This window comes from Dendrobates tinctorius, unplaced genomic scaffold (assembly GCF_039654945.1).
Source record: "Dendrobates tinctorius isolate UK_male_01 unplaced genomic scaffold, ASM3965494v1 ptg000022l, whole genome shotgun sequence".
Taxonomy (NCBI): domain Eukaryota; kingdom Metazoa; phylum Chordata; class Amphibia; order Anura; family Dendrobatidae; genus Dendrobates; species Dendrobates tinctorius.
The window spans coordinates 81,726,480-81,751,004 of NW_027361690.1; the positions used below are offsets into that span (position 1 = coordinate 81,726,480).

At 44.1% G+C, this 24,525-nt stretch overlaps 1 protein-coding gene across 9 annotated transcripts in view; it reads left to right on the forward strand.

The window, feature by feature from the left end:
• The window catches only part of RNF212 (ring finger protein 212), a 146,593-nt gene that overhangs the window by 62,559 nt on the left and 59,509 nt on the right, over positions 1–24,525 (forward strand). For 7 of the 9 annotated variants that reach the window (XM_073568796.1, XM_073568797.1, XM_073568798.1 and 4 more), the window contains 2 exons: positions 3,401–3,462; positions 22,527–22,601. In XM_073568796.1, coding sequence (XP_073424897.1) covers positions 3,401–3,462; positions 22,527–22,601 — 137 coding nt within the window. The remainder of the gene's footprint in view (positions 1–3,400; positions 3,463–22,526; positions 22,602–24,525) is intronic. The other 2 variants (XM_073568799.1, XM_073568801.1) reach the window with 1 other exon arrangement.

The following is a 24,525-nucleotide window of genomic DNA, read 5'->3' on the forward strand; positions in this document are numbered from 1 at the left end:
GCCATACTTTTCTCTTTCCATCATTCTGGCAGAGGTTGATCTTGGTTTCATCTGTCCAAAGAATGTTCTTCCAGAACTCTGCTGGCTTTTTTAGATGTTTATTAGCAAAGTCCAGTCTAGCCTTTTTATTCTTGATGCTTATGAGTGGCATGCACCGGGCAGTGAACCCTCTGTATTTACTTTCATGCAGTCTTCTCTTTATGGTAGATTTGGATATTGATATGCCTACCTCCTGGAGAGTGTTGTTCACTTGGTTGGCTGTTGTGAAGGGGTTTCTCTTCACCATGGAGATTATTCTGCGATCATCCACCACTTTTGTCTTCCGTGGGCGCCCAGGTCTTTTTGCATTGATGAGTTCACCAGTGCTTTCTTTCTCAGGATGTACCAAACTGTACATTTTGCCACTCCTAATGTTGTAGCAATTTCTCGGATGGGTTTTTTCTGTTTTTGCAGCTTAAGGATGGCTTGTTTCACCTGCATGGAGAGCTCCTTTGACTGCATGTTTCCTTCACAGCAAAACCTTCCAAATGCAAGCACCACACCTCAAATCAACTCCAGGCCTTTTATCTGCTTAATTGAGAATGACATAACGAAGGGATTGCCCACACCTGTCCATGAAATAACCTTGGAGTCAATTGTTCAATTACTTTTGGTCCCTTTAAAAACAGGGTGGCACATGTTAAGGAGCTGAAACTCCTAAACCCTTCATCCAATTTTAATGTGGATACCCTCAAATGAAAGCTGAAAGTCTGAACTTCCACTGCATCTGAATTGTTTTGTTTAAAATTCATTGTGGTAATGTCTAGAACCAAAATTAGAAAAATGTTGTCTCTGTCCAAATATATATGGAACTTAACTGTATGTGCTTTATAACAGAACTGTTATAAATGATCAATGTATGTGTTTTGTATGTGCGTCCATGCTTATTTCTACAGTTATGTTATATGTATGTTGACATCACCTATAGTTGGGGAAATTGGCCACAGGATCAAAGTGTACTGCAACCGGCAATCAAACCTCCATGGTCCGACTAGGAATTATAATCTTCTGCAAATACTACCAGATCACATGGCATGTACTGTTGACAATATGTGAAGTTGTAGATTTTCCCAAACGAATTGCATGTAGAGTGATGCATAGCTCTCCCCCGTGAGAATTAAAGTAATGAAAAAAAAAATACCAACATCGGCGTGTGTTAAAAATCATTTTTCCCAGGGTAACTGTATAAAATGGAAAACAATAGAGGCAAATAGTGGGACAGGAAACCATGCCATAGAGTTCAAAAGTTGCTAGTGTCACAGGGTTACTGCGACAGTGAGGAGCCAGAAGACCACAGTGTCTGATTGCTCCTACTCCGGCACTGAGAAGAAGCACTTCGTCATATTGAGTGTGTTTATTTCTTCTGGCAGAACAGGGGTTAATCGGCCATGTTGGAAATCCCTGTGCTCAGCACTGCTCAGTTACCCACTCCTTTTCCCTTTATAATCTTGGCATTGTTACTAATCCTTGTCAGAGCTAGCTTTATTGCTGCATGGCTAACGGAGGGAAAGGAGTTGGTATGAGGAGAGTTGGAGGAGTTATTAGTGACTGTTGTTTGGTTTGTACATGTGGTAATTCCTTATCCTTCTCTATTTTGTTTTTTTTCCCCATTCCTGCACACCCTGGTGGATTCCCCTGTTATATGTGAGTGAATATTTTGTATGTCTGAAGTTTTCTGTTAACCCTTGTCTGTGTAGCTTTGTTTGTCGGGTTGGTGTACTGCAGTGCACAGTAGTGCCCCATCTTCCCTGGGTGAGGGAAGAGAACAGACGGAGGGCTAAATTAGGAGATAAGTCAAGGGCGGAGGCCCTGGCATCTTTGCCATCTGAAGTATTCTGGGGAGCAGGGTGAGCTAGGGTGCCCCCTTGTGATAGGGCCAGGAAAGGAGCCCCTGGTCCCGGGTCATCCGACAGCTGTGTCGTGACAGCCAGATTTCTTACTACCAGATCTCATGGTAAAGATGTCTTAGATGTCCCCTCTCTGTCCAAAGGTAATTAATGGGGTGTACCCAATAACTACGACGCTGTCTGCCTTTTTGCTGTATAAGCAACATAAATGGACTATGAGAATGGCTACACTGTTAGACTCAAAGTAACAATACATAAAATACACGTACCTCCAAGCGTTGTTGATGAACAACAAGACTAAATAGTACCTCACCCAAGACTGGTAAGTGAAGCTGATGAGCTGGATCCACACAGATGTTCTTGGCACGTTGGATGCATAAAAAGGCAGGATGGACATTGTTGAACATAAATGCAAGATTTTATAGCCAAATAGCCTATTCTGTGCAAAGGTGCTCTCTACACAAGGAATTAAGTAGGTGTTTTGGTGAAATTTAGTGATATGGTGATGTCTCAAGGGGGTTAAAATTGGAAAATGCTTACAGAATTGTCCAAACAGGTGCAGAAACCACTAATGAAGAACAGCATAAAAAGACTTTAGCAATTGAACAAAGGGGTAACCACCCCCAGAAAATTTCTTGTGATTCCTGAATTGCTTTCTGCTTGAAAAACACTTAGCAGATCTGTCCTCCCGATAAGACGCTTTGTGCACATAGCCTAAGACGACCCCCATAGACTCCTGGGCTGCCCACTCTGTACCAAGGAGGCATACAAATTTTTTTTTTTTTAGATCTACTTTTGATCTTCTCTCTCGCAGCTAATTACAGATATGTATTCCTGTTCTTATGTTACTTTCTTATTAAAACACTTTCACTCAAACCATTATGTCCTATTCTGGTGTTTTATTTCTAAAAGGCCGTGCATGAGCTGTGGCCAGGCAGCAACAAGATCCTTCTGTAATGTATAAAGGGGCTATTGCTGGAATCCGCCGGATCAGAGATGACGCTATTGCACGTTTAACCTTTTAGATGCCACATTGAATGACAACCACATCTAAATGGCTAACAGGAAGAGAACTCACACTGTCACTCTGTGGGTCTCTCCAGCCTGTTGTGATGGGATTGCAGTGTTCTGATGGTTTGTTATGGCAGCCTATTAAAAGTGGTAAACGCCATAAATAAAAAATCAATGGTAGAATAAAAACTGAACAAAATGGTATCAATGGAAAATGTAACTTTAACTTATGCTGCAAACTAAAAGTTCTAACACAAAGTATCCAGAACCATTGCCATTCCATTTAAATGAGGAGCTCAGGAGCCTATTCTCTGGATTTGCGGGGGTCCAATGGTAGCATTAACCTCTAATGGAAATGTATCAACAAAGTATCCTTAGTTTTCAGTATATTTTTATTTTCTCACTGACCAAAAAAAACCACATTGCAAGTAAACCAAAACTCTGCTTGTGTAGTTACATGGTGATTTGCAAATATTGATGATGTATTTCTTATCATCATGTAGGAATTAATGAAAAGTGTGGTGTCTGCAAGGCTACTTGCCGCACAATATTACTTTCAAACGAGGTACGTGAAATGATTGTCTAGATGTAACATATGGGCTAGGGTCGCTTTCAAATGACTGTAATGTAGCTTTGATTTCGAGCCCTATATAGATTTTGAAGCAAAAATAGGATAACGTTCCATCATGATAAATAATAAAGCACAGAGACCTTTTTAGAAATGGTTATGCTGGAGGATTGCTAGCTCTATTTTCACAGTATCCCTGTGCGAGTCCCACCTCTGGACTGGGGGCAGTTCAGACAATTGCAACCCAGCCTCAGGAAATGGACCCTTTTTTTCTGTTTCTCCTTTGTTCCTCTTGAGATTGGATACTGGATTTGATGAAGCCTATTTTTATTTTTATCATTTATTTATTTTTATACTTTGCTTATATAGCTCTATCTTATTCCGCAACACTTTACATACATTATCATCACTGTCCCCATTGGGACTCACAATCTAGATTCCCTACTAGTATGTCTTTGGAGTGTGGGAAGAAACCGGAGTACCCGGAAGAAACCCACGCTAACACGTTGAGAACATACAAACTCCTTGCAGATGTTGTCCTTGGTGGGATTTGAACCCAGGACCCCAGCATTGCAAGGCTGCAGTGCTAGCCACTGATTTTATTACGTTATATAGTAAAGCGGAGATCAGTTAAAGATATTTTGTAGCGCAGCAGCTGTTATCTTGAGATTTCTATGTTACAAGTTGATTTACTAAAAAGGTGAAAAACTGTTGCATGTCAGTTGTGCTGCAAGGAGTTTCACACATTTTATGTAAGAGCTATCACACTATGAATATCTGTAGTCATCGCCAGAAGAATTAGGTTTCATTCAGATGTCATTTTTTGATTAATAAAATTTGTATCCTTTATTGTCTATGGAAATGTTACTATTATTATATATTATTGTAGCGCCATTTATTCCATGACACTCTACATGTGAGGAGGAATATACATAATAAAAACAAGTACAGTTATCTTAAACGATACAGGTTATAACTGGTACAGTAGGAGAGAGGACCCTGCCCGCGAAGGCTCACAATCTACAAGGGATGGGTAGAGCTGGTCGTGCAGCGATTTGGTCACTGCAGGTTGCAGGCTTGTCAGAAGACTTGGTCTTCAGGTTCTTTTTGAAGGTTTCAATGGTAGGCGAGAGTCTAATATGTTGGGGTAGAGCGTTCCAGAGTAGGGGTGATGCGCCGGAGAAATCTTGTATGCCATTGTAGGAAGAGGAGATAAGAGGAGAGTAGAGAAGGAGATCTTGTGAGGATTGGAGGTTGCGTGCAGGTAAATACCGGGAGACGAGGTCACAGATGTATGGAGGACACAGGTTGTGGAAGGCTTTATATGTCATGGTTAGGGTTTTGAACTGGACTCTTTGAGTAATGGGGAGCCAGTTCAGGGATTGACAGAGGGGAGAGGCCGGGGAATAGCCAGGGGACAGGTGGATTAGTCAGGCAGCAGAGTTTAGAATAGATTGGAGGGGTGCGAGAGTGTTAGAGGGGAGGCCACAGAGCAGGAGGTTGCCGTAGTCAAGGCAGGAGATGTTGAGGGCATGGACTAGGGTTTTTGCAGATTCTTGGTTTAGGAATGTACGGGTCCGGGAAACATTTTTGAGTTGAAGTCGTCAGGAAGTGGAAAGGGCTTGGATATGTGGTTTGAAGGAGAAATTACCCCAAGGCAGTGAGCTTGTGGGACTGGGGAGATTGAGCAGCTATTTAATGGGTAGGTCTGTTGGGGGGAGTCGAGTGAGAGGGGCGAAAGATGATGAATTCTGTTTTGTCCCTATTAAGTTTTAGAAATCTAGTGGAGAAGAAGGATGAAATAGCAGACAGACATTGTGGGATTCTGGTTAGTAGAGAGGGTGATATCTGGTCCAGAGATGTAGGTCTGTGTGTCATCAGCATAGAGGTGATACTGAAAGCCGTGAGCTATCCGAGGCCGAAGGTGTAGATGGAGAAGAGCAGAGGCCCTAGGACTGAACCTTACTGGACTCTGACAGATAGGGGGCGAGGTGAGGAGGTGGTGTGCGAGTGGGAGACGCTGAATGTCCAGTCTGTTAGGTATGAAGAGATCCAAGATAGGGCCAAGTAAGTGATGCCAAGAGATGAGAGAGGGTCTGTAATAATAAGGAATTGTCCACTGTGTCAATGGCAGAGGACAGGTCTACGAAGAGGAGGCTGTGGCGGTTAATAGGTCATTGGTGACTTTAGTTAGGGCAGTTTCAGTGGAGTGATGCGGCCGGAAGCCAGATTGTGTAAGTGGTCAAAGAGGGAGTAAGAAGAGAGGTGGGAAGAGAGTTCAAGATGGACGTGTTGTTCCAGTAGTTTTGAGGCATAGGGGAGAAGTGATATGGGGTGATAGATCGACGCAGAGGATGGATCAAGAGAGGGCTTTTTGAGCATAGGTGTGATTGAGGCATGTTTAAAGCTTGAGGGGAAAACGTAGAGATAGGTTGAAGAGATGGGTTAGGTTTGGGATAAAGACTGTGGTGAGGTTTGGGATGAAGTGGGATGGGATTGGGTCAAGTGCACAGGTGGTGAGATGTGGTCATGAGAGTAGATTGGAGAGTCGATCTTCAAGTTGGTTTTGGAGGAGGAGGGCTGAGCAGTTAGGAGAAAGGGCTCTGGGGGTTGTCGACCAAAACTGTCTTTGATGTCATCAGTCTTCTGCTTGAAAAATGAGGCAAAGTCTTCTGCTGAGATGAGTGGAGAGGGAAGAGGTGCTGGGGGACGGAGGAGAGAATTGAAAGTTTTGAATAACTGTTTAGGGTTGTGAGACAGGGAGGATATGAGAGATGAGAAGTAGGTTTGTTTTGCTGCAGCGAGTGTGACCTTGAAAGTAGTGAGGGACTGTTTGAATGCGCAGTGAAGTGCTCGTTGGAGTGGGATCTTTTCCATCTCCGCTCAGCAACACTGGTAGCCTGTCTCAGTTCTTTGGTCAGGCTGGTGAGCCAGGGCTGTCTGATGATTTTGCGAGCTTTGGTATGTGTGAGAAGGGCCACCAATTCCAAAGCTACAGTTTTTGTGGTGTTATATAGAGCGGCAGCGGCATCCACAGTGTGTAGGGAACTTATATCTGTAAGAGGGAGGAGGAATTCAGGTAGTGAGTGTAGATTGAGATGTTTAAGATTTATACAAGGGTGTGCGAGTTTGTGGAGTGGGGATTGTGGACAAGGAGTGGAGAGGAAAGAGAATGTAAGTAGGTTGTGGTCAGAAAGAGGTAGAGGTGAAATACAGAGGTTAGATAGGGAGCAGAGGCAGGTGAAGATGAGGTCCAATGTGTGGCCATCTTTGTGAGTGGCTGCAGAAGACCATTGATTGAGGCCGAAGGAGGAAGTGAGAGATAGAAGTTTAGTGGCAGCTGAGAGGGAATTATCAATGGGGATGTTGAAGTCGCCCATGATGATAGTGGGGATGTCAGCGGAAAGGAAATGAAGTAGTCAGGTGGTGAAGTGGTCGAAGAAGGTGGTGGCTGGCCCTGGGGGTTGGTAAATGACAGCCGGTTGGAGGAGGAATAGATGCGCACAGAGTGCACCTCAAAGGAAAGGAGGGTAATAGAGGGTGACAGTGGGATTTGGGTGAAGGAACAGTTATCTGATAGGAAAAAACAACTCCTCTGCCATGCTTGCTGCTAGGGCGGGGTGTGGGGAAAGGTGGAATCCACCATACGAGAGTGCAGCAGGAGAGGCTGTGTCAGAGGGGGTGAGCCAGGTTTCGGTGATGGCGAGGAAGGAAAGTTTGTGAGTAATGAAAATATCATGGATGTAGGCATCGACGATCATTTATTTTTGCAGACCGAGTGGTCTGTAGCACACATGGAGACATGTCTGATTTTGATCCAAGTCACAAATCATTCAGTAATGCAAGTCTATAGATTCATGAAAATAATCTCACAGGACTCAGTTGCCATCTGTGTGATGTTTGTTTTCCCACTCACTGTTTTTTTTTATTAAATTCGTTTATTAACCACAAAACATATATACATAGGCATATAGCTAGATGAATACACATGCTATTATCCAAACAATTATAGTGGAACAGCAAATTTGCCCAGTAGATTATCAATATAATTTAAGTTACATAGGTCCATGTATTGCTGTATGGGCAATAAACCAAGTATCAAATGATTGGAACATTATTTAACCTTATAACCATCCGGCAACATACACCCTAAACAACACTACATGCCTTATTAAACTACTACTAACACTCTGCCAAGCATAGTTGTATAATGTAATGTTAGTAACCATGTGATGCCATAGAGTGATTCATTGTATTTTATCATGATGTCACGGTGGTAGTGTGGACCACTACGCATCAGTATAGTAAGATGAGAAGAGTTCCACCTGTCCCAGATCTTGTCAAATTTCCCCAAGCAACCCCTGTTCTGATATAGTGTTCGCTCGTATGGTATAACTGTATTTACTAATTCAATCCAGGCTCTAAGAGAGGGACGTACCCCACCCATCCAACGTAGTGCTAACACTTTCTAGCTAGAAAGAGTGTCTCACGTAAGAAAATCATAGAGTCCACACATCTCCTTGTCCATCACCTCGAACAAACAGACTAGTGGGTTAAGGGGGACCGAGATCCGTACTAAGGATGTCAACAACAATGTTACCTCACTCCAGTATGAAAGGATAATAGGGCAACTCCATATCATGTGAACAAAGTCTGCTTCCAATGAATGACATCTCAAGCATTCTGAAGATTGAAATCGACCCATTTTGAAGAGTTGTGACGGACTTAAATACGATTAGTGTATTATGTATAATTGAGTCACTCTATTGTTAATTGATGGGGATACTTTAATTGGAGATTCAAGAACCTCCTCCCAATCCTCATCCTGAACACCAAGATTAAGATCTTCCCTCTTCCTCCTGATTGTGTCGCGTCCGTCTGCAAGTCTGGGCTGCAGACAGACAGCGCCCCGAGTAGCACCGACACCCTTTACCCCTATACAGGGATCTGGATTTACTGCAGAGCCCAGGAAGCGCTGTCTGAACAGGAGCAGAGTGCCAGAGCAGAACGGTCGCAATAGAAAAGCAGGAAGGGAGCCAAAAATGGAGTCGGAAACCAGGCGAGCAGTGGAGGTACAGAAACGGCAGGCAGAGGCAGAGTCGAGAGTCCAGGCAGAGGTCAAAAACCGGGAGAGTAGCGGAGGTACAAAATCGTCAGGCAGTAGAGGGGGTCAGGAATCCAGGCCAAGGTCAGCGTCAGTAATCAGGAGAAATGCAAGGCACAAAAACGGCAGGCAACAGAGTAGTCAGAAGTTCAGGCTGAGGTCGGAGTTAACGATAGGCAATCACAAGTAACACGTAGGGGAACCAAGAATATATCCGGCGGCTTGCAAGCCCAGTCCCAAGGTATTTGAGGGATCAGGTCGTCCCTCACAGGCTCCCGGGCTGGTGATGTCATCAGGACCGCCCCCAGGACCAGACCTGATGATGATGCACCAGCCCCTTCATGACTGACAGGAGCGGAGTCTGCGTCCAGTAGACGCCTGCGCAGAAGCCCTTTCATTGTTGCCGCCCTCACTCAGGCGCGAGCCACGGCGCCTCCTAGTGGTTGAGGGCGGAACAGCAGGCCCCGAGATTGACGACGACATTTCAGTCCGGCGTCTCCTGGTGGCCGAGGCCTGGACAGCAGGCCCCGAGCCCGAGGGCGGCGTGACAGTCCGTCGCCTCCTAGTGGCTGAGGGCGGAACAGCGGGCCCCGAGTCTGACGGCGACGTGACAGTTTGCCACTATTGCAGAGCCAGTTCCCACAGATAGCATATACGTGTATAGGGCAGAGATTAGACCCTGGGGTCCTTGTGACTTAAGGATGCCTATTAAAGGGAAGGACGAGATAGCCTGGGGCCTTCCCATACAGCGTAATTGTGACTGGAAAGCTGATCTAAGCTGAAGGTAACAGAGAAATTGAGACCTCGGAATGTTGTGTTTAGATTGAATTTGTTCGAAGAACATTAGGACACCCTGTTCATATAAGTCCCTGACCGAGGAGACCCCATGTAAAGTCCAGAATTCGGAGGACGAGTGGTTTAATAACACATAAATGTTATCACACAGTGGCATTTCAGCTATAATATCCCCAAAGTGGACTACCTTTTTAATTTGTCTCCAAACTGACCTCGCTAATCGAAGTAAAGGTAGTAACCGAGGGACACCAAGTTTATCTGCTTCTAGAAAACCCAACAGTCAACTCTTGCAGCATGGGTCAAATGACTTGCAGGGTTAGATAAGTATCTATCAGGCATCCATCTCCTCAGAGCCTGGCCCGGCCAGGTAGTATAAATAGAAATCTGTCAGTGCTGCCCCACCCATCTGCTTGGGCCTTTGTAAGGTAGATAGTTTAAGCTTGGGTCTGGTTTTCCCCCATATAAAAGTCGTGATTAGAGAATTTAAATTCGTAAAGAAGGATTTAGGGATCAGCACCGTGCTTTGTTTGAATTTAGGAAGTAAAATCATCTTGATTAAATTTATACGGCCGGCGACAGACAACGGAAGTTTACCCCAAGATGCAAATTTAAGCTTGACTAAATCCAATAGTGGAAGGATGTTGAGTTGTAGATCGTGTTTACTATTTTTCGGTATGTTAATTCCTAAATATTTGAAATGGGACACTATAGGCAACAAAGATAGGGCGTCGAGGTGGGTCCCTGAGCTGCAAGAGAGGAGCAACAAGGTGGATTTTTCTCAGTTAATATATAATCCTGAATATTTACTGAATTTTTCAATGGTAGTGATCACATATGGTAGCGTCTCCTCTGTTTTATACATGAATATCACCATATCATCGGCATATAAGCCGATAGTATCTAGACGACCTGCTATGTTAATACACTTAATATTTGGAGAAGACCTTACACGTATTGCTAACGCCTCAATCGCAAGGGCAAAAAGGGCTGGTGAAAGAGGGCACCCCTGTTGTGTCCCTCTAGACAGAGAAAATGGTACAGACACAGAATTATTTATAATTATACGAGCTTTGGATTTTGCATATATTACACTGATCCACCTCTGAAATTTTTCACCAAAACCATACCTCCATATGTCACGCTCACGCCTTGACTGGTGGGCGTGAGCCAGGGGGTTGTGGCCCCACTGTGCCACAAATCAGACTACCCTGGAAGGGGCGTGACTAAGACAGCTGCCTTGGTTTTCACTGGAGCCTCTGATGGTTAGGTCAGGCTTGTGCAGCAGGCAGGTGCCACTCCAGGGTGGTGTCTGGCTGTGGCTGCTGATCCCACTTGGCGAGACGGTATGGGCGACAGGCACGAGTAGCAGACGGACAGATGAGCACGGCGGGCACAGCTGAGAAACTGGCAGGCGGGCACAGCTGAGACATGACAGGCACGGCTGAGACAAGGCAGGCAGGCACGGCTGAGACACGGGCAGGGACCAACTGAAAAGGCAAAAGGACATGGGAAGGAAGGAGTGTGTGGAATAGGTAGGGTCCTGTTCACACAGGGGGTGCAGGCAGTGGTACTGATAGGAAGGAATGGTGTATGGAGGAACAGGTAGAGACCTGTTCACACAGCAAATGCAGACACTAGTACTGGTAGGAAGGAATGGTGTATGAAGGAACAGGTAGAGACCTGTTCACACAGGAGGAGAACCGTAAGACTGCGGAGAAGAGCTGTAGAGCAGCAAGAGGTTCTGCAGCAGCAGAACCAGAACAAAGCACAACCTCAAGAGTACGGAGCAGGCAGAGCCGCAAGAGTGCGGAGCACAAGCAGACAGAGAGGACACAAGGAAAGACACAGCAGGGAAAGTAGCCACAGACGAGGAGACCAAGAGACAGAGGTAGGACTGAGTTCACACAAGTTAATGGTATGAATCATAGAATCATAGAATCGTAGAGTTGGAAGGGACCTCCTGGGCCATCTGGTCCAACCCCCTGCTCAAAGCAGGATTCGCTAAATCATCCCAGTCAGATGTCTGTCCAGCCTCTGTTTGAAGACTTCCATTGAAGGAGAACTCACCACTTCTCGTGGCAGCCTGTTCCACTCATTGATCACTCTAACTGTCAAAAAGTTTTTTCTAATATCTAATCTGTGTCTCCTCCCATTCAGTTTCATCCCATTGCTTCTAGTCTTTCCTTGTGCAAATGAGAATAAAGTTGATCCTTCTACAATGTGACAGCCCTTTAGATATTTGTAGACAGCAATTAATTCTCCTCTCAGTCTTCTCTTTTGCAAACTAAACATTCCCAAATCCTGCAACCTTTCCTCATAAGACAGGGTTTGCAGACCGGTCACCATTCTGGTCGCTCTTTTCTGAACTTGCTCCAGTTTGTTGATGTCTTTTTTAAAATGTGGTGCCCAAAACTGGACACAATATTCCAGATGAGGTCTGACCAAAGAGGAGTAGAGGGAAATAATGACTTCACGTGATCTAGACTGTATGCTTCTGTTAATACATCCTAGAACTGCATTTGCCTTTTTTGCTGCTGCATCACACTGTTGACTCATATTCAGTCTGTGATCTATTAGTATACCCAAGTCTTTTTCACATGTGCTGTCACTTAGCCCTATTCCTCCCATTCTATATATGCTTTTTTCATTTTTATTGCCTAGATGTAGTACTTTGCATTTCTCCCTGTTAAAAACCATTCTGTTAGTTACTGCCCACTTCTCCAGTTTATTTAAATCTTTTTGAATCCTCTCTCTCTCTTCTCTAGTATTAGCTATCCCTCCTAGCTTTGTGTCATCAGCAAATTTAATCAGTTTACCCTCAATTCCTTCATCTAAATCGTTGATAAAGATGTTGAACAATACAGGGCCCAGGACAGAGCCCTGTGGTACCCCACTTGAGACATTCTTCCAACTGGATGTGCAGCCATTTACGACCACTCTTTGGGTCCGATCACTAAGCCAGCTATGAATCCACCTAACAGTTGCCTTGTCCATTCCATACTTAGTCATTTTTTCAATAAGGATTGTATGAGAGACTTTGTCAAATGCTTTGCTGAAGTCAAGATATACTATATCTACAGCATTTCCTTGATCCACCCAATCAGTGATACCGTCATAGAAGGAAATTAAGTTAGTCTGACATGACTTATTAGTTACAAACCCATGCTGACTCTGTTTGATCACTTCATTCTTATCCAGGTATTGACTTACATGTTGTTTAATAATTTGTTCAAAGATCTTTCCTGGTATAGAAGTCAGACTCACCGGCCTATAGTTGCCTGGGTCCACCTTCTTCTTCTTTTTGAAGATAGGAACAACATTTGCTCTTCTCCAGTCTTCTGGCACTTCTCCTGTTCTCCAAGAATTTTCAAAGATTATGGAGAGTGGTTCAGAAATTTCTTCTGCTATCTCCTTCAGTACTCTGGGGTGTAATTCATCTGGACCTGGAGACTTGAATTCATTTAGGTTAGCTAAGTGTTTCCTCACTATCTTTCTGTTTATAGATATCCTGGATTCTTCTATTCCCTGAATAGGACAGTGAATAACAGTTGGTGTTACATTTCCTTTCTGAGAGAAAACAGATGCAAAATAGAAATTTAAAAGTTCAGCCTTCTCAACATCCTGTCTTACCATTTCATCATTTTCATCCTGTAAAAATCCTATAGCATCTTTGACTTTTCTTTTACTTTTGACATATCCCCAAAATCCTTTATTATTGCTTTTGACATCTCTTGCAAGCCTCAATTCATTTTCAGCTTTAGCTAATCTGATTTGTGCCCTGCAGATTCTGCAGACAGCATTATATTCTTCTTTAGATATGCCTCCCTCTTTCCATTTTATAAACATTTTTTTCTTCCTTTTTAGCATGTGCTTAAGTTCTGTGTTCACCCATCCTGGTTTCCTTAAATGCTTCCTATTCTTCCCTCTTTTCGGAATTGTTAACAACTGTGCTTTGAGAATTTCATTTTTCAAGATTTCCCATCCTTCCTGGACATTTTTGTCTTTAAGGATATCCAGCCATTGGATCCCTCCAATTATCTTTCTGAATCCCTTAAAATCTGCCTTTCTGAAATCTAACCTTGACGTCTGAGTCTTCACAGGTCTTCCGCCTCTAGTTATCCAAAATTCTAAAATAGCATGGTCGCTACCTCCTAGGGTCCCAGCCACTTTTACCTCCTCAACCATTTCCTCCCTGTTTATAAGGATTAGATCCAAGGTAGCAGTTCCCCTTGTTTTCTCCCCTGCCTTTTGGAAGATAAAGTTGTCAGCAAGACATGAGACATGAGACATGGTACAGGAACAAAGACATAGGGACCAGGATATTCTGCCTCCTGGAGGGCGGCAAGGACAAGTATGAGACAAGGTCAGGAGCAATAGCACAGAGACCAGGATATTCTGCCTCCTGGAGGGCGGACGGAGAGGTACAAGGCAAGGTAGGAACAAAGACACAGAGACTAGGATATTCTGCCTCCTAGAGGGTGGACAGACAGGTACAAGGCAAAGCTAAGAAGCCTTCAGAGAAGGCAAAACACAGAGCTGGAGCTGGCAACTCAGCAGCAAGACACTAAGGCCAGGGTCACACTAGAGAGGAATACAGACGATTGAGAGGCGTTAAAAGTACGCATTACACACGGACAAATGATTCTCTATGGGGCAGCTCCCAACAGCCGTATATTACTCGTCCGTATTCTATGGTCCGTGCCAATCGCAGCATGCTGCGATTGTCAGCGTACTACGCCCGTAGTACGCCAGTGAAAGTCTATGGGTGCACTAAAAATGCGCATTACACATGGACCACACATGTGATTTGCGAGAAATACGCACCCAGTGTCTTTTACAAAAATCCAGCAATTCAGTGCGCTATACAGTAAACTCACACTGACAGGTTTAATAAAGAAACGAAAGAATAGATGTATACACATAGAATACATATGTGTATATATACAGTACATGTCATTGAGACACATATATATATATATATTTTTTTTTTCATAGAGTTCTTTATAGCAGAATAGCCGCTAATTCAATTGCCGGCTTCTGTCAAATCATTCCCCAACCCGATATGAAATGACACATGGTTTACATACAGTAAACCATTTCATTTCATGTTTTTTTATATGTCCCTGACTAATAATTAGATGAGGGTTTGTGTGCAAAATTTGGGAGGTGTAGGTGTTATTTTAATGGGTTAATTCGTTGTTAAAAAATGCGTGGGCTTCCGCTGTAATTTGTCAACCAGAGAGGTTAAGCAGGTGAGTGAGGGCAGATTTTAATAGCCATGAAAGGGACCATTGTTTTTGGCCCTCCCCTCTGGCTACAAAAATCTGCCCCCAGACATCCCAGAAATGGAGCATCTCAGTGACGTCAGCGGGAGTCCCCCGGCTGATCTGTGAATAAACTAATGACCGTGGGAAAAAAGTCAGAAACTTTTCCACGGTAATTAGATCATCTACAGGAAGCCATTGAGGCTGCACAGAGCTGAATCAATTCATTTAGTAGTATTTTACAGTGGGGCTGTTCGCTTTAGCACCGGTCCTCATTGTAAACTATTTAACCCCTTCTGATGGATTGCAGCGTGGGACATGACTGAACGGCGGAGAGGTAAGGATATTGGTGATTTTTTATGTTTTTTTTTTTTGCAGGTCATGTTTTTTTTGGGATTCCCAGACTAATAAAAATTTGTCAAAAACTTGGTATTTATTTCATTAAATGACTTTTTAATTAATGTCTGTGTGTGGTTTTTAACCCTTTCTTAGTATAGGGTTAATAATGGATCGGTGTCTTATTGACACCTCTCCATTATTAATCGGCTTAATGTCACCTTACATTCGAATGGTGACATTAACCTTTTGTTATATTAACCCATTCGCCACCGCTACAGGGCAATGGGAATAGAGAGGATAAATGCCAGAATTGGCACATCTTATAGATGCGCCATTTCTGGGGTGTCTGGGGGCAGATTTTTGTAGCCGGGGTGGGGGGCCAAAAACAATGGTCCCTTTCATGGCTATTAAAACCTGCCCTCACTCACCTGCTTAACCTCTCTGGTTGACAAATTACAGCGGAAGCCCACGCATTTTTTAACAACGAATTAACCCCTTAAAATAACGCCTACACCTCCCAAATTTTGCACACAAACCCTCATCTAATTATTAGTCAGGGACATATAAAAAAAACATTAAATGAAATGGTTTACTGTATGTAAACCATGTGTCATTTCATGTCGGGTTGGGGAATGATTTGACAGAAGCCGACAATTGAATTAGCGGCTATTCTGCTATGAAGAACTCTATGAAATATAGATATATATATGTTAGTCTCAATGACTTGTGTGTATATACTGTATATACAGTGGGGCAAAAAAGTATTTAGTCAGTCAGCAATAGTGCAAGTTCCACCACTTAAAAAGATGAAAGGCGTCTGTAATTTACATCATAGGTAGACCTCAACTATGGGAGACAAACTGAGAAAAAAAAATCCAGAAAATCACATTGTCTGTTTTTTTTCATTTTATTTGCATATTATGGTGGAAAATAAGTATTTGGTCAGAAACAAGCAATCAAGATTTCTGGCTCTCACAGACCTGTAACTTCTTCTTTAAGAGTCTCCTCTTTCCTCCACTCATTACCTGTAGTAATGGCACCTGTTTAAACTTGTTATCAGCATGAAAAGACACCTGTGCACACCCTCAAACAGTCTGACTCCAAACTCCACTATGGTGAAGACCAAAGAGCTGTCAAAGGACACCAGAAACAAAATTGTAGCCCTGCACCAGGCTGGGAAGACTGAATCTGCAATAGCCAACCAGCTTGGAGTGAATAAATCAACTGTGGGAGCAATAATTAGAAAATGGAAGACATACAAGACCACTGATAATCTCCCTCGATCTGGTGCTCCACGCAAAATCCCACCCCGTGGGGTCAGAATGATCACAAGAACGGTGAGCAAAAATCCCAGAACCACGCGGGGGGACCTAGTGAATGAACTGCAGAGAGCTGGGACCAATGTAACAAGGCCTACCATAAGTAACACACTACGCCACCATGGACTCAGATCCTGCAGTGCCAGACGTGTCCCACTGCTTAAGCCTGTACATGTCCGGGCCCGTCTGAAGTTTGCTAGAGAGCATTTGGATGAACCAGGGGAGTTTTGGGAGAATGTCCTATGGTCTGATGAAACCAAACTGGAACTGTTTGGTAGAAACACAACTTGTCGTGTTTGGAGGAAAAAGAATACTGAGTTGCATCCATCAAACACCATACCTACTGTAAAGCATGGTGGTGGAAACATCATGCTTTGGGGCTGTTTCTCTGCAAAGGGGCCAGGACGACTGATCCGGGTACATGAAAGAATGAATGGGGCCATGTATCGTGAGATTTTGAGTGCAAACCTCCTTCCATCAGCAAGGGCATTGATGATGAAACGTGGCTGGGTCTTTCAACATGACAATGATCCAAAGCACACCGCCAGGGCAACGAAGGAGTGGCTTCGTAAGAAGCATTTCAAGGTCCTGGAGTGGCCTAGCCAGTCTCCAGATCTCAACCCTATAGAAAACCTTTGGAGGGAGTTGAAAGTCCGTGTTGCCAAGCGAAAAGCCAAAAACATCACTGCTCTAGAGGAGATCTGCATGGAGGAATGGGCCAACATACCAACAACAGTGTGTGGCAACCTTGTGAAGACTTACAGAAAACGTTTGACCTCTGTCATTGCCAACAAAGGATATATCACAAAGTATTGAGATGAAATTTTGTTTCTGACCAAATACTTATTTTCCACCATAATATGCAAATAAAATGAAAAAAAAACAGACAATGTGATTTTCTGGATTTTTTTTTCTCAGTTTGTCTCCCATGGTTGAGGTCTACCTATGATGTAAATTACAGACGCCTCTCATCTTTTTAAGTGGTGGAACTTGCACTATTGCTGACTGACTAAATACTTTTTTGCCCCACTGTATATATATATATATATATACACACTCACTGGCCACTTTATTAGGTACACCATGCTAGTAACGGGTTGGACCCCCTTTTGCCTTCAGAACTGCCTCAATTCTTCGTGGCAGAGATTCAACAAGGTGCTGGAAGCATTCCTCAGAGATTTTGGACCATATTGACATGATGGCATCACACAGTTGGCGCAGATTTGTCGGCTGCACATCCCTGATGCGAATCTCCCGTTCCACCACATCCCAAAGATGCTCTATTGGATTGAGATCTGGTGACTGAGGAGGCCATTTGAGTACAGTGAACTCATTGTCATGGTCAAGAAACCAATCTGAGATGATTCGAGCTTTATGACATGGCGCATTATCCTGCTGAAAGTAGCCATCAGATGTTGGGTACATTGTGGTCATAAAGGGATGGACATGGTCAGCAACAATACTCAGGTAGGCTGTGGCGTTGCAACGATGCTCAATTGGTACCAAGGGGCCCAAAGAGTGCCAAGAAAAAATTCCCCACACCATGACACCACCACCACCAGCCTGAACCGTTGATACAAGGCTGGATGGATCCATGCTTTCATGTTGTTTACGCCAAATTCTGACCCTACCATCCGAATGTCGCAGCAGAAATCGAGACTCATCAGACCAGGCAACGTTTTTCCAATCTTCTACTGTCCAATTTCGATGAGCTTGTGCAAATTGTAGCCTCAGTTTCCTGTTCTTAGCTGAGAGGAGTGGTACCCAGTGTGGTCTTCTGCTGCTGTAGCCCATCTGCCTCAAAGTTCGACGCACTGTGCGTTCAGAGATGCTCTTCTGCCTACCTTGGTTGTAACGGGTGGCAATTTGAGTCACTGTTGCCTTTCTATCAGCTCGAACCAGTATGCCCATTCTCCTCTGACCTCTGGCATCAACATGGCATTTCCGGCCACAGAACTGCCGCTCACTGGATTTTTTTTCTTTTTCGGACCATTCTCTGTAAACCCTAGAGATGGTTGTGCGTGAAAATCCCAGTAGATCAGCAGTTTCTGAAATACTCAGACCAGCCCTTCTGGCACCAACAATCATGCCACGTTCAAAGGCACTCAAATCACCTTTCTTCCCCATACTGATGCTCGGTTTGAACTGCAGGAGATTGTCTTGACCATGTCTACATGCCTAAATGCACTGAGTTGGCGCCATGTGATTGGCTGATTAGAAATTAAGTCTTAACACACAGTTGGACAGGTGTACCTAATAAAGTGGCCAGTGAGTGTATATATATGCAATCTATGTGTCTATATCTATTCTTTCGTTTCTGTTAGAAACCCTGTCATAGGGCTCCATTATATGTCCATTTTGCAAGCCGGCGAGAAAATCTCGGCATACGGATTACATACGAATGCTGACATGCGCAAAATACGCGACCACACCTTGCTTACGGATGACATACGGAGCACTATTTAGGGGTCATTCATCCGTATTACGCATGTAAAATACGGACCGTATTTTGCGTCAGTTAGTGTGACCCCGGCCTAACTGAGTTAGGACATTGCACAGGCAGGGTCCACTGGGTGGAGCTGCCCTAAATACCAGAGACCTCTTGATGATTGGCCCGGGAGCACATTAGGCAGGTGTACTCTGATTCCATAAGATCCAGAGAGTGCCGGCACCCCCCCCCATGCGCACAGCCAGGAAGCATGCAGAGAGCAGACAGGAAGCAAGAGACACAGAGCATGGGGCAGGCAGCAGACAGAAATCACAGCATGACCTGGAGCAGTGAGTAAGTTGGTGTGCGGGGGATGGAAGGCCATGCAGTGATGCCAGCAGGGTTGTTACACCGTAAGCATGCAAATAAAAAGGGCCATTCAAGAGAATCAAACGCCTTGGCCGCGTCCAACGATGCCAAAGCCCAGTTATTGTCTGGTACCAAAGAACTGTATTGAACCACCACCTGAACCCGTCTGATATTGATAGAAGTGCTCTTACCAGGCATAAAGGCAGTCTGCTCAGGGTGTATAAGGTCCAGTATTACCGAGTTTAGCCTGTTGGCCAGGACCTTAGTAAAAATTTTATAATCTACATTTACCAGTGATATGGGCCGGTATGATCCACATTCAAGGCGGTCTTTCCCTTCTTTCTTAAGTATAATTATATTAGCTTCATAAAAGAAGTCAGGCATATATTCCCCCCTCCATATCCCCTGAAACACTTTTAAAAGAAGTGGTGCTAATATATCCCTATATTTTCTGTACAGCTCAATAGGAAACCCATCCGGTCCAGGAGCCTTCCCGGAGGCCATATCCATCATAGCACCCTCTATTTCTTCTATAGTAAAATCAGCGTCCAAAAGGGCCTGCTGAGTAGGGTCTAGTGTGGGGAATTCTATGTCCGATAAATAGCTCAGGCACTCTAGAACATCATAACCGCTTCTTGAGGTATATAATGTTTTATAATAGTCATAGAAGCAGTGGAGTATATCCTCAGTTGAGGTCGCTATTGAGTTATCTGGTTTCTGAATTTGAAGTATAGTATTAGATGTGTTGAGCTGACGCACCAAAAAGGCCAAAAATTTCCTTGACTGGTTCCCCAGCTCAAAATAGGACTGACGGGTAAAAAAAGTTTATGTTTAGATTTGGTGTCCATATATTGGGAATACAACCTATGGGAAGTCAACCATGCAATTCTATTCTCGTTAGTCTGGTTAGATACTGTATATAAGCTGCTTCTGAATCCTTCAAACGCTGTTCCATTTCATTACCCTCCTTTGAGGTCACTCGTTTAATATAGGAGATTGTAGATGATAGGCAACCCCTCAGGTACACCTTCAGGGTGTGTGCATACGCTGCGGATTCTGCTGCGGATCTGCAGCGGATTTGGTCCTGTGGATCCGCAGCAGTTTCTGCTGCGGTGTACAGTACCATTATAATCAATGGAAAATGAAATCCGCAGTGCACACGGTGTGGAATTTTCTGCGTGGATTTGCTGCAGTTTCAAATCCGCAGCATGTCAATTCTTTGTGTGGATTCCGCTGCGGTTTGGCACCTGCTCCATGGCAGGTATCAAACCGCAGGGGAAACCTGCAGACTAAACCGCAGAAAATCTGCAGATAAACCGCAGGTCTCTTGACACATCATCCTCACTGTCAAACGTGGTGGGAGCATCATGGTTGGGGGCTGCTTTTCTTCAGCAGGGACAGGGAAGATGTTTAAAATCGATGGGAAGATGGATGGAGCCAAATACAGGACCATTCTTGAAGAAAACTTGTTGGAGTCTGCAAAAGCCCTGAGACTGGGACGGAGATTTGTCTTCCAACAAGACAATGATCCCAAACATAAAGCAAAATCTACAATGGAATGGTTCACAAATAAACGTATCCAGGTGTTAGAATGGCCAAGTCAAAGTCCAGACCTGAATCCAATCGAGAATCTGTGGGAAGAGCTGAAAACTGCTGTTCACGAATGATCTCCACCAAACCTCACTGAGCTCGAGCTGTTTGCCAAGGAAGAATGGGCAAGAATTTCAGTCTCTCGATGTACAAAACTGATAGAGACATACCCCAAGCGACTTGCAGCTGTAATCGCAGCAAAAGGTAGCGCAACAAAGTATTAAGTTAAAGGGGCCGAATAATATTGCATGCCCCACTTTTCAGTTTTTAACTTTCCACAAAAATTTAAAATAACCAATAAATTTCGTTCAACTTCACAATTGTATTCCACTTGTTGTTGATTCTTCACCAAAAATTTCCATTTGGTATCTTTATGTTTGAAGCATATGTGGGAAACGGTTGAAAAGTTCCAGGGACCCAAATACTTTCGCAATGCACTGTACAATTATAAAGTCCCCCTTCCTCCGATTCCAGAAGCAAAAGCACTGCCACAAAAGAATATAGGTACTTGTTTTAACTCAATAATACGGGGGAAGTGCAAGTAGATAATAGGGTGAAATGCTGATTATTGCGGCAGACTTAAGGTTATTGTCCAGGTCCTGTGCAGCAAGATGAGGTAATGTCTCACAGCGCCTGCAGGGGCAGCGGTAAGAGAACAGAGATCCCATAAAATGGCAGGAGCCTACGGGCCAGCTATATTGTCAATGAGGGAGTGCGGGGCTCATTTTTCAGAGCTCTCACCGCGCCTCCCTCTTCTATACCTCTGGGATAAAGTCGCGCTGCTCCAGCGGCTTCCCTAGGAATCGGGATCCACAGCTCCGTGCCTCATTCCTGTTGGAGCGCACAGTGTAAGATGGCCGCCGCTGATTCGCCAGTGTCTCCTCGAAGCCCCACTTACTGGAGCCATGCACTGCACTCCCTCAGGTATCGGAGGGCTTCCAGGGTCCAGGGAATTACGTTGCCCGAAGTTAAAGGGAACCTGTCTCCCCCCAGGCATTTTTAAGTAAAAGAGCCACCTTGTGCGGCACTAATGCTGCATTCTGTCGAGGTGGCTCTTTTATTTGGCGTCCCTTCCACTGCAGAAAGAAGCGTTTTTAAAATTTGTCACTCATACCTGAAATTTGTCACTCATACCTGAAGTTTACGCTGCCCTTCTACTGACATCACATGATGTCTTCCTTATCACGCCTGCATGGATGCGCGGCCCCGCAGGCGTGATAAGCAAGACATCATGTGATGTCAGTGGATGGGCAGCACTAACTGCGCATGCCCAAGAAACAATATTACTGCGCAGGCGCTAGGAAAAAAAAAAGAAACGCTGAGGAGGCGGTGCCAAAAGGAAAGGAGGAAATGACCGATGGATGTGAGGCGTCAGTGTCTGGGGGAGAAAGACTTGCCCCCCGGCAAACTTCAGGTATGAGTGACAAATTTTAAAAACGCTTCATTCTGCGGTGGAAGGGACGCCAAATAAAAGAGCCACCTTGACAGAATGCAGCATTAGTTCTGCACAAGGTGGCTCTTTTACTTCAAAACGCCTGGGGGGGTGACAGGTTCCCTTTAAAGATCGCTCAGGGTTATATAGCTCAGGATTGTGTTCAGGATCCAGGGATCTCTATCTGAGCGCGTCCTCCTAGCTCCACAGCAGCGCCACACCCCCTCCCCTCACTGTTAAATTTGAGAAAACTCCCACCAGTATTTTTTGCTTACAAGAAAAACTGATGGTAAGAACGATACTGATGAAAATCATTCAGTTTTTTTATGTTCAAGAAAAATCACTGATGTCTGAATGAGACATTATTGTGCATGGAATCAGTTTTATAGCTGCTCCAGAATGCCTCTTTTTATCCCCACAGACTGATCCTGATATAAAAATGTTGTTTACGGATGTGAGTGTCCTCTGCAAAAAGTTTTTAACGGAGTTTACACAAGTAAGTAACGCGTGATTACTTTTGTTATGCAACGTTGGCACGTGCATTCAACTTTGGAGGATTTTTTTTTATATCAGTAATTATTATTATTATTTATTTATATAGCACCATTGATTCCATGGTGCTGTACATGAGAAGGGATTACATACAAATTACAGATATCACTTACAGTAAACAAACTAACAATCCGCATATTGGTCTAGGGACTTCAGTTGTGCCTATATAAACATATTATATGTACTTGATATTGTCGATATATTCCCCAGAGAAAAATTGGTGATCCGCATGAACATTGATGGTCCCCACTAACCATTAAGGAACTCTGTCTTAAGGATCAACATCAGGCTGCTGTGAATCTGCATAGACATTCTTATCTATTGCATTTTTTCTGTGCTGTGTTGTGCATAAATATGTGATTCTTCAGATTTTGTATCAGTCATGCCTGACGAAGAGACCTGAGTAGTCTCGAAAGCTTGCAATGTGTTACCATCTTTTCAGTTAGCCATTAAAAGGTATCAACCACTGAGGACTCTCAATTCTGAATATTTTTCTAGACATTAACCTGTCATTCACTTTGAGGTTATGTGTACCCTTTTGCTATGGGAGGCCGCTTCATGAAAAAGAAAGTGGTCTTTTCCTGAAATGACTTCGCTGGAAGTATTGTTGTCATTTTTGCCATTACTCCGACGCTGGCGTCTTTTTCTATGCTTAAAACTGTAACTAGCTTTGTGGTTGAAGCTACTTGAAGAATGAGCATAAGCTACTTCTTTTATTCGCTTCTGGATTTCTGAACCCTGAAGAGGTTAAAAGAAGTAACTAAGAACTGGCATTATGTTGATTGTTTTTAAGGGGTTTTTGAATCACTTTTCCAGAATACCTGAGTTTTTGCTATAATATGTGAACACTGTGTCAGGCTTTCTTTACCACACTTTCTTTGTCCAGGATACATCCAATATCATAGACATTTTAGGAGCTGACAGTGCATGACTATTTATGAGAAATGTTGTATTTTAGGAGTTGAGCGGTGCGCATGACTTTCAACCCCACACCTTCTGAGACAAGTGCACGATAGGCAGGTATCCTCCATTTGTCCTGGTCATTAAAATAGTATGTCTGCACAATGGTTGCCGATCGTCCGGGCCGGTTTTATACAAAGTGAGGCTCTGGACAAAAGTTTAAAGTGGGACGCAAAATGCTCACATTTTGCACCATCAGACAGAAACGTTTCAGTTGCATTTACCTGCGCTGAGTTCTGGCTGTTAAACGAGCTTGAGCAACAATATTGAAGTCGTTCAACGCTAGTTCCCAAGTTTTTATACACTGGCTGAGGAAGAATAACGGTTGACAGATAGTCCTTGATACAGTATAATGCAGGTCCCATATAGTACATATAGTATAATGCACTCCCTATGTTCCTTGATAGAGTATAATGCAGCCCCCCTCTGAGTATACTGCAGTCCCACACACACAGTATAATGTAGCCCCCCCTCAGAGTATAATGCAGCCCCCCCAACACAGTATAATGCAGCCTCCCCACACACAGTAAAATGTAGCCCCCTCGGAGTATATTGCAGCCCCCCCCACACACAGTATAATGTAGCCCTCTCATAGACTATAATGCAGCACCAGACACACAATACTCTCCTCCTCATTCCCTGCGCTGCTGCAGGCTCAGCTCCGGTCTCAGAAGCTCCACTCCTGGCACAGCATGGCGCTCGATGATGTAAGATCATCTCGCGCTTCCTGAGTGACAAGCAGAGTCGATAAGTTGAATGCGCGATGGAGGGGGGCGGCACCGGGCCCCATAGTAACCGCGTGGTGTGCTGATATTAGCAGCTCTCCACTGGCTGGGAACCTCTGATGGAGCGGGGGTCCTAGGCAGCTGCCTGTTCTGCCTGCCCCTAACGCCAGCCCTGCTGATTGC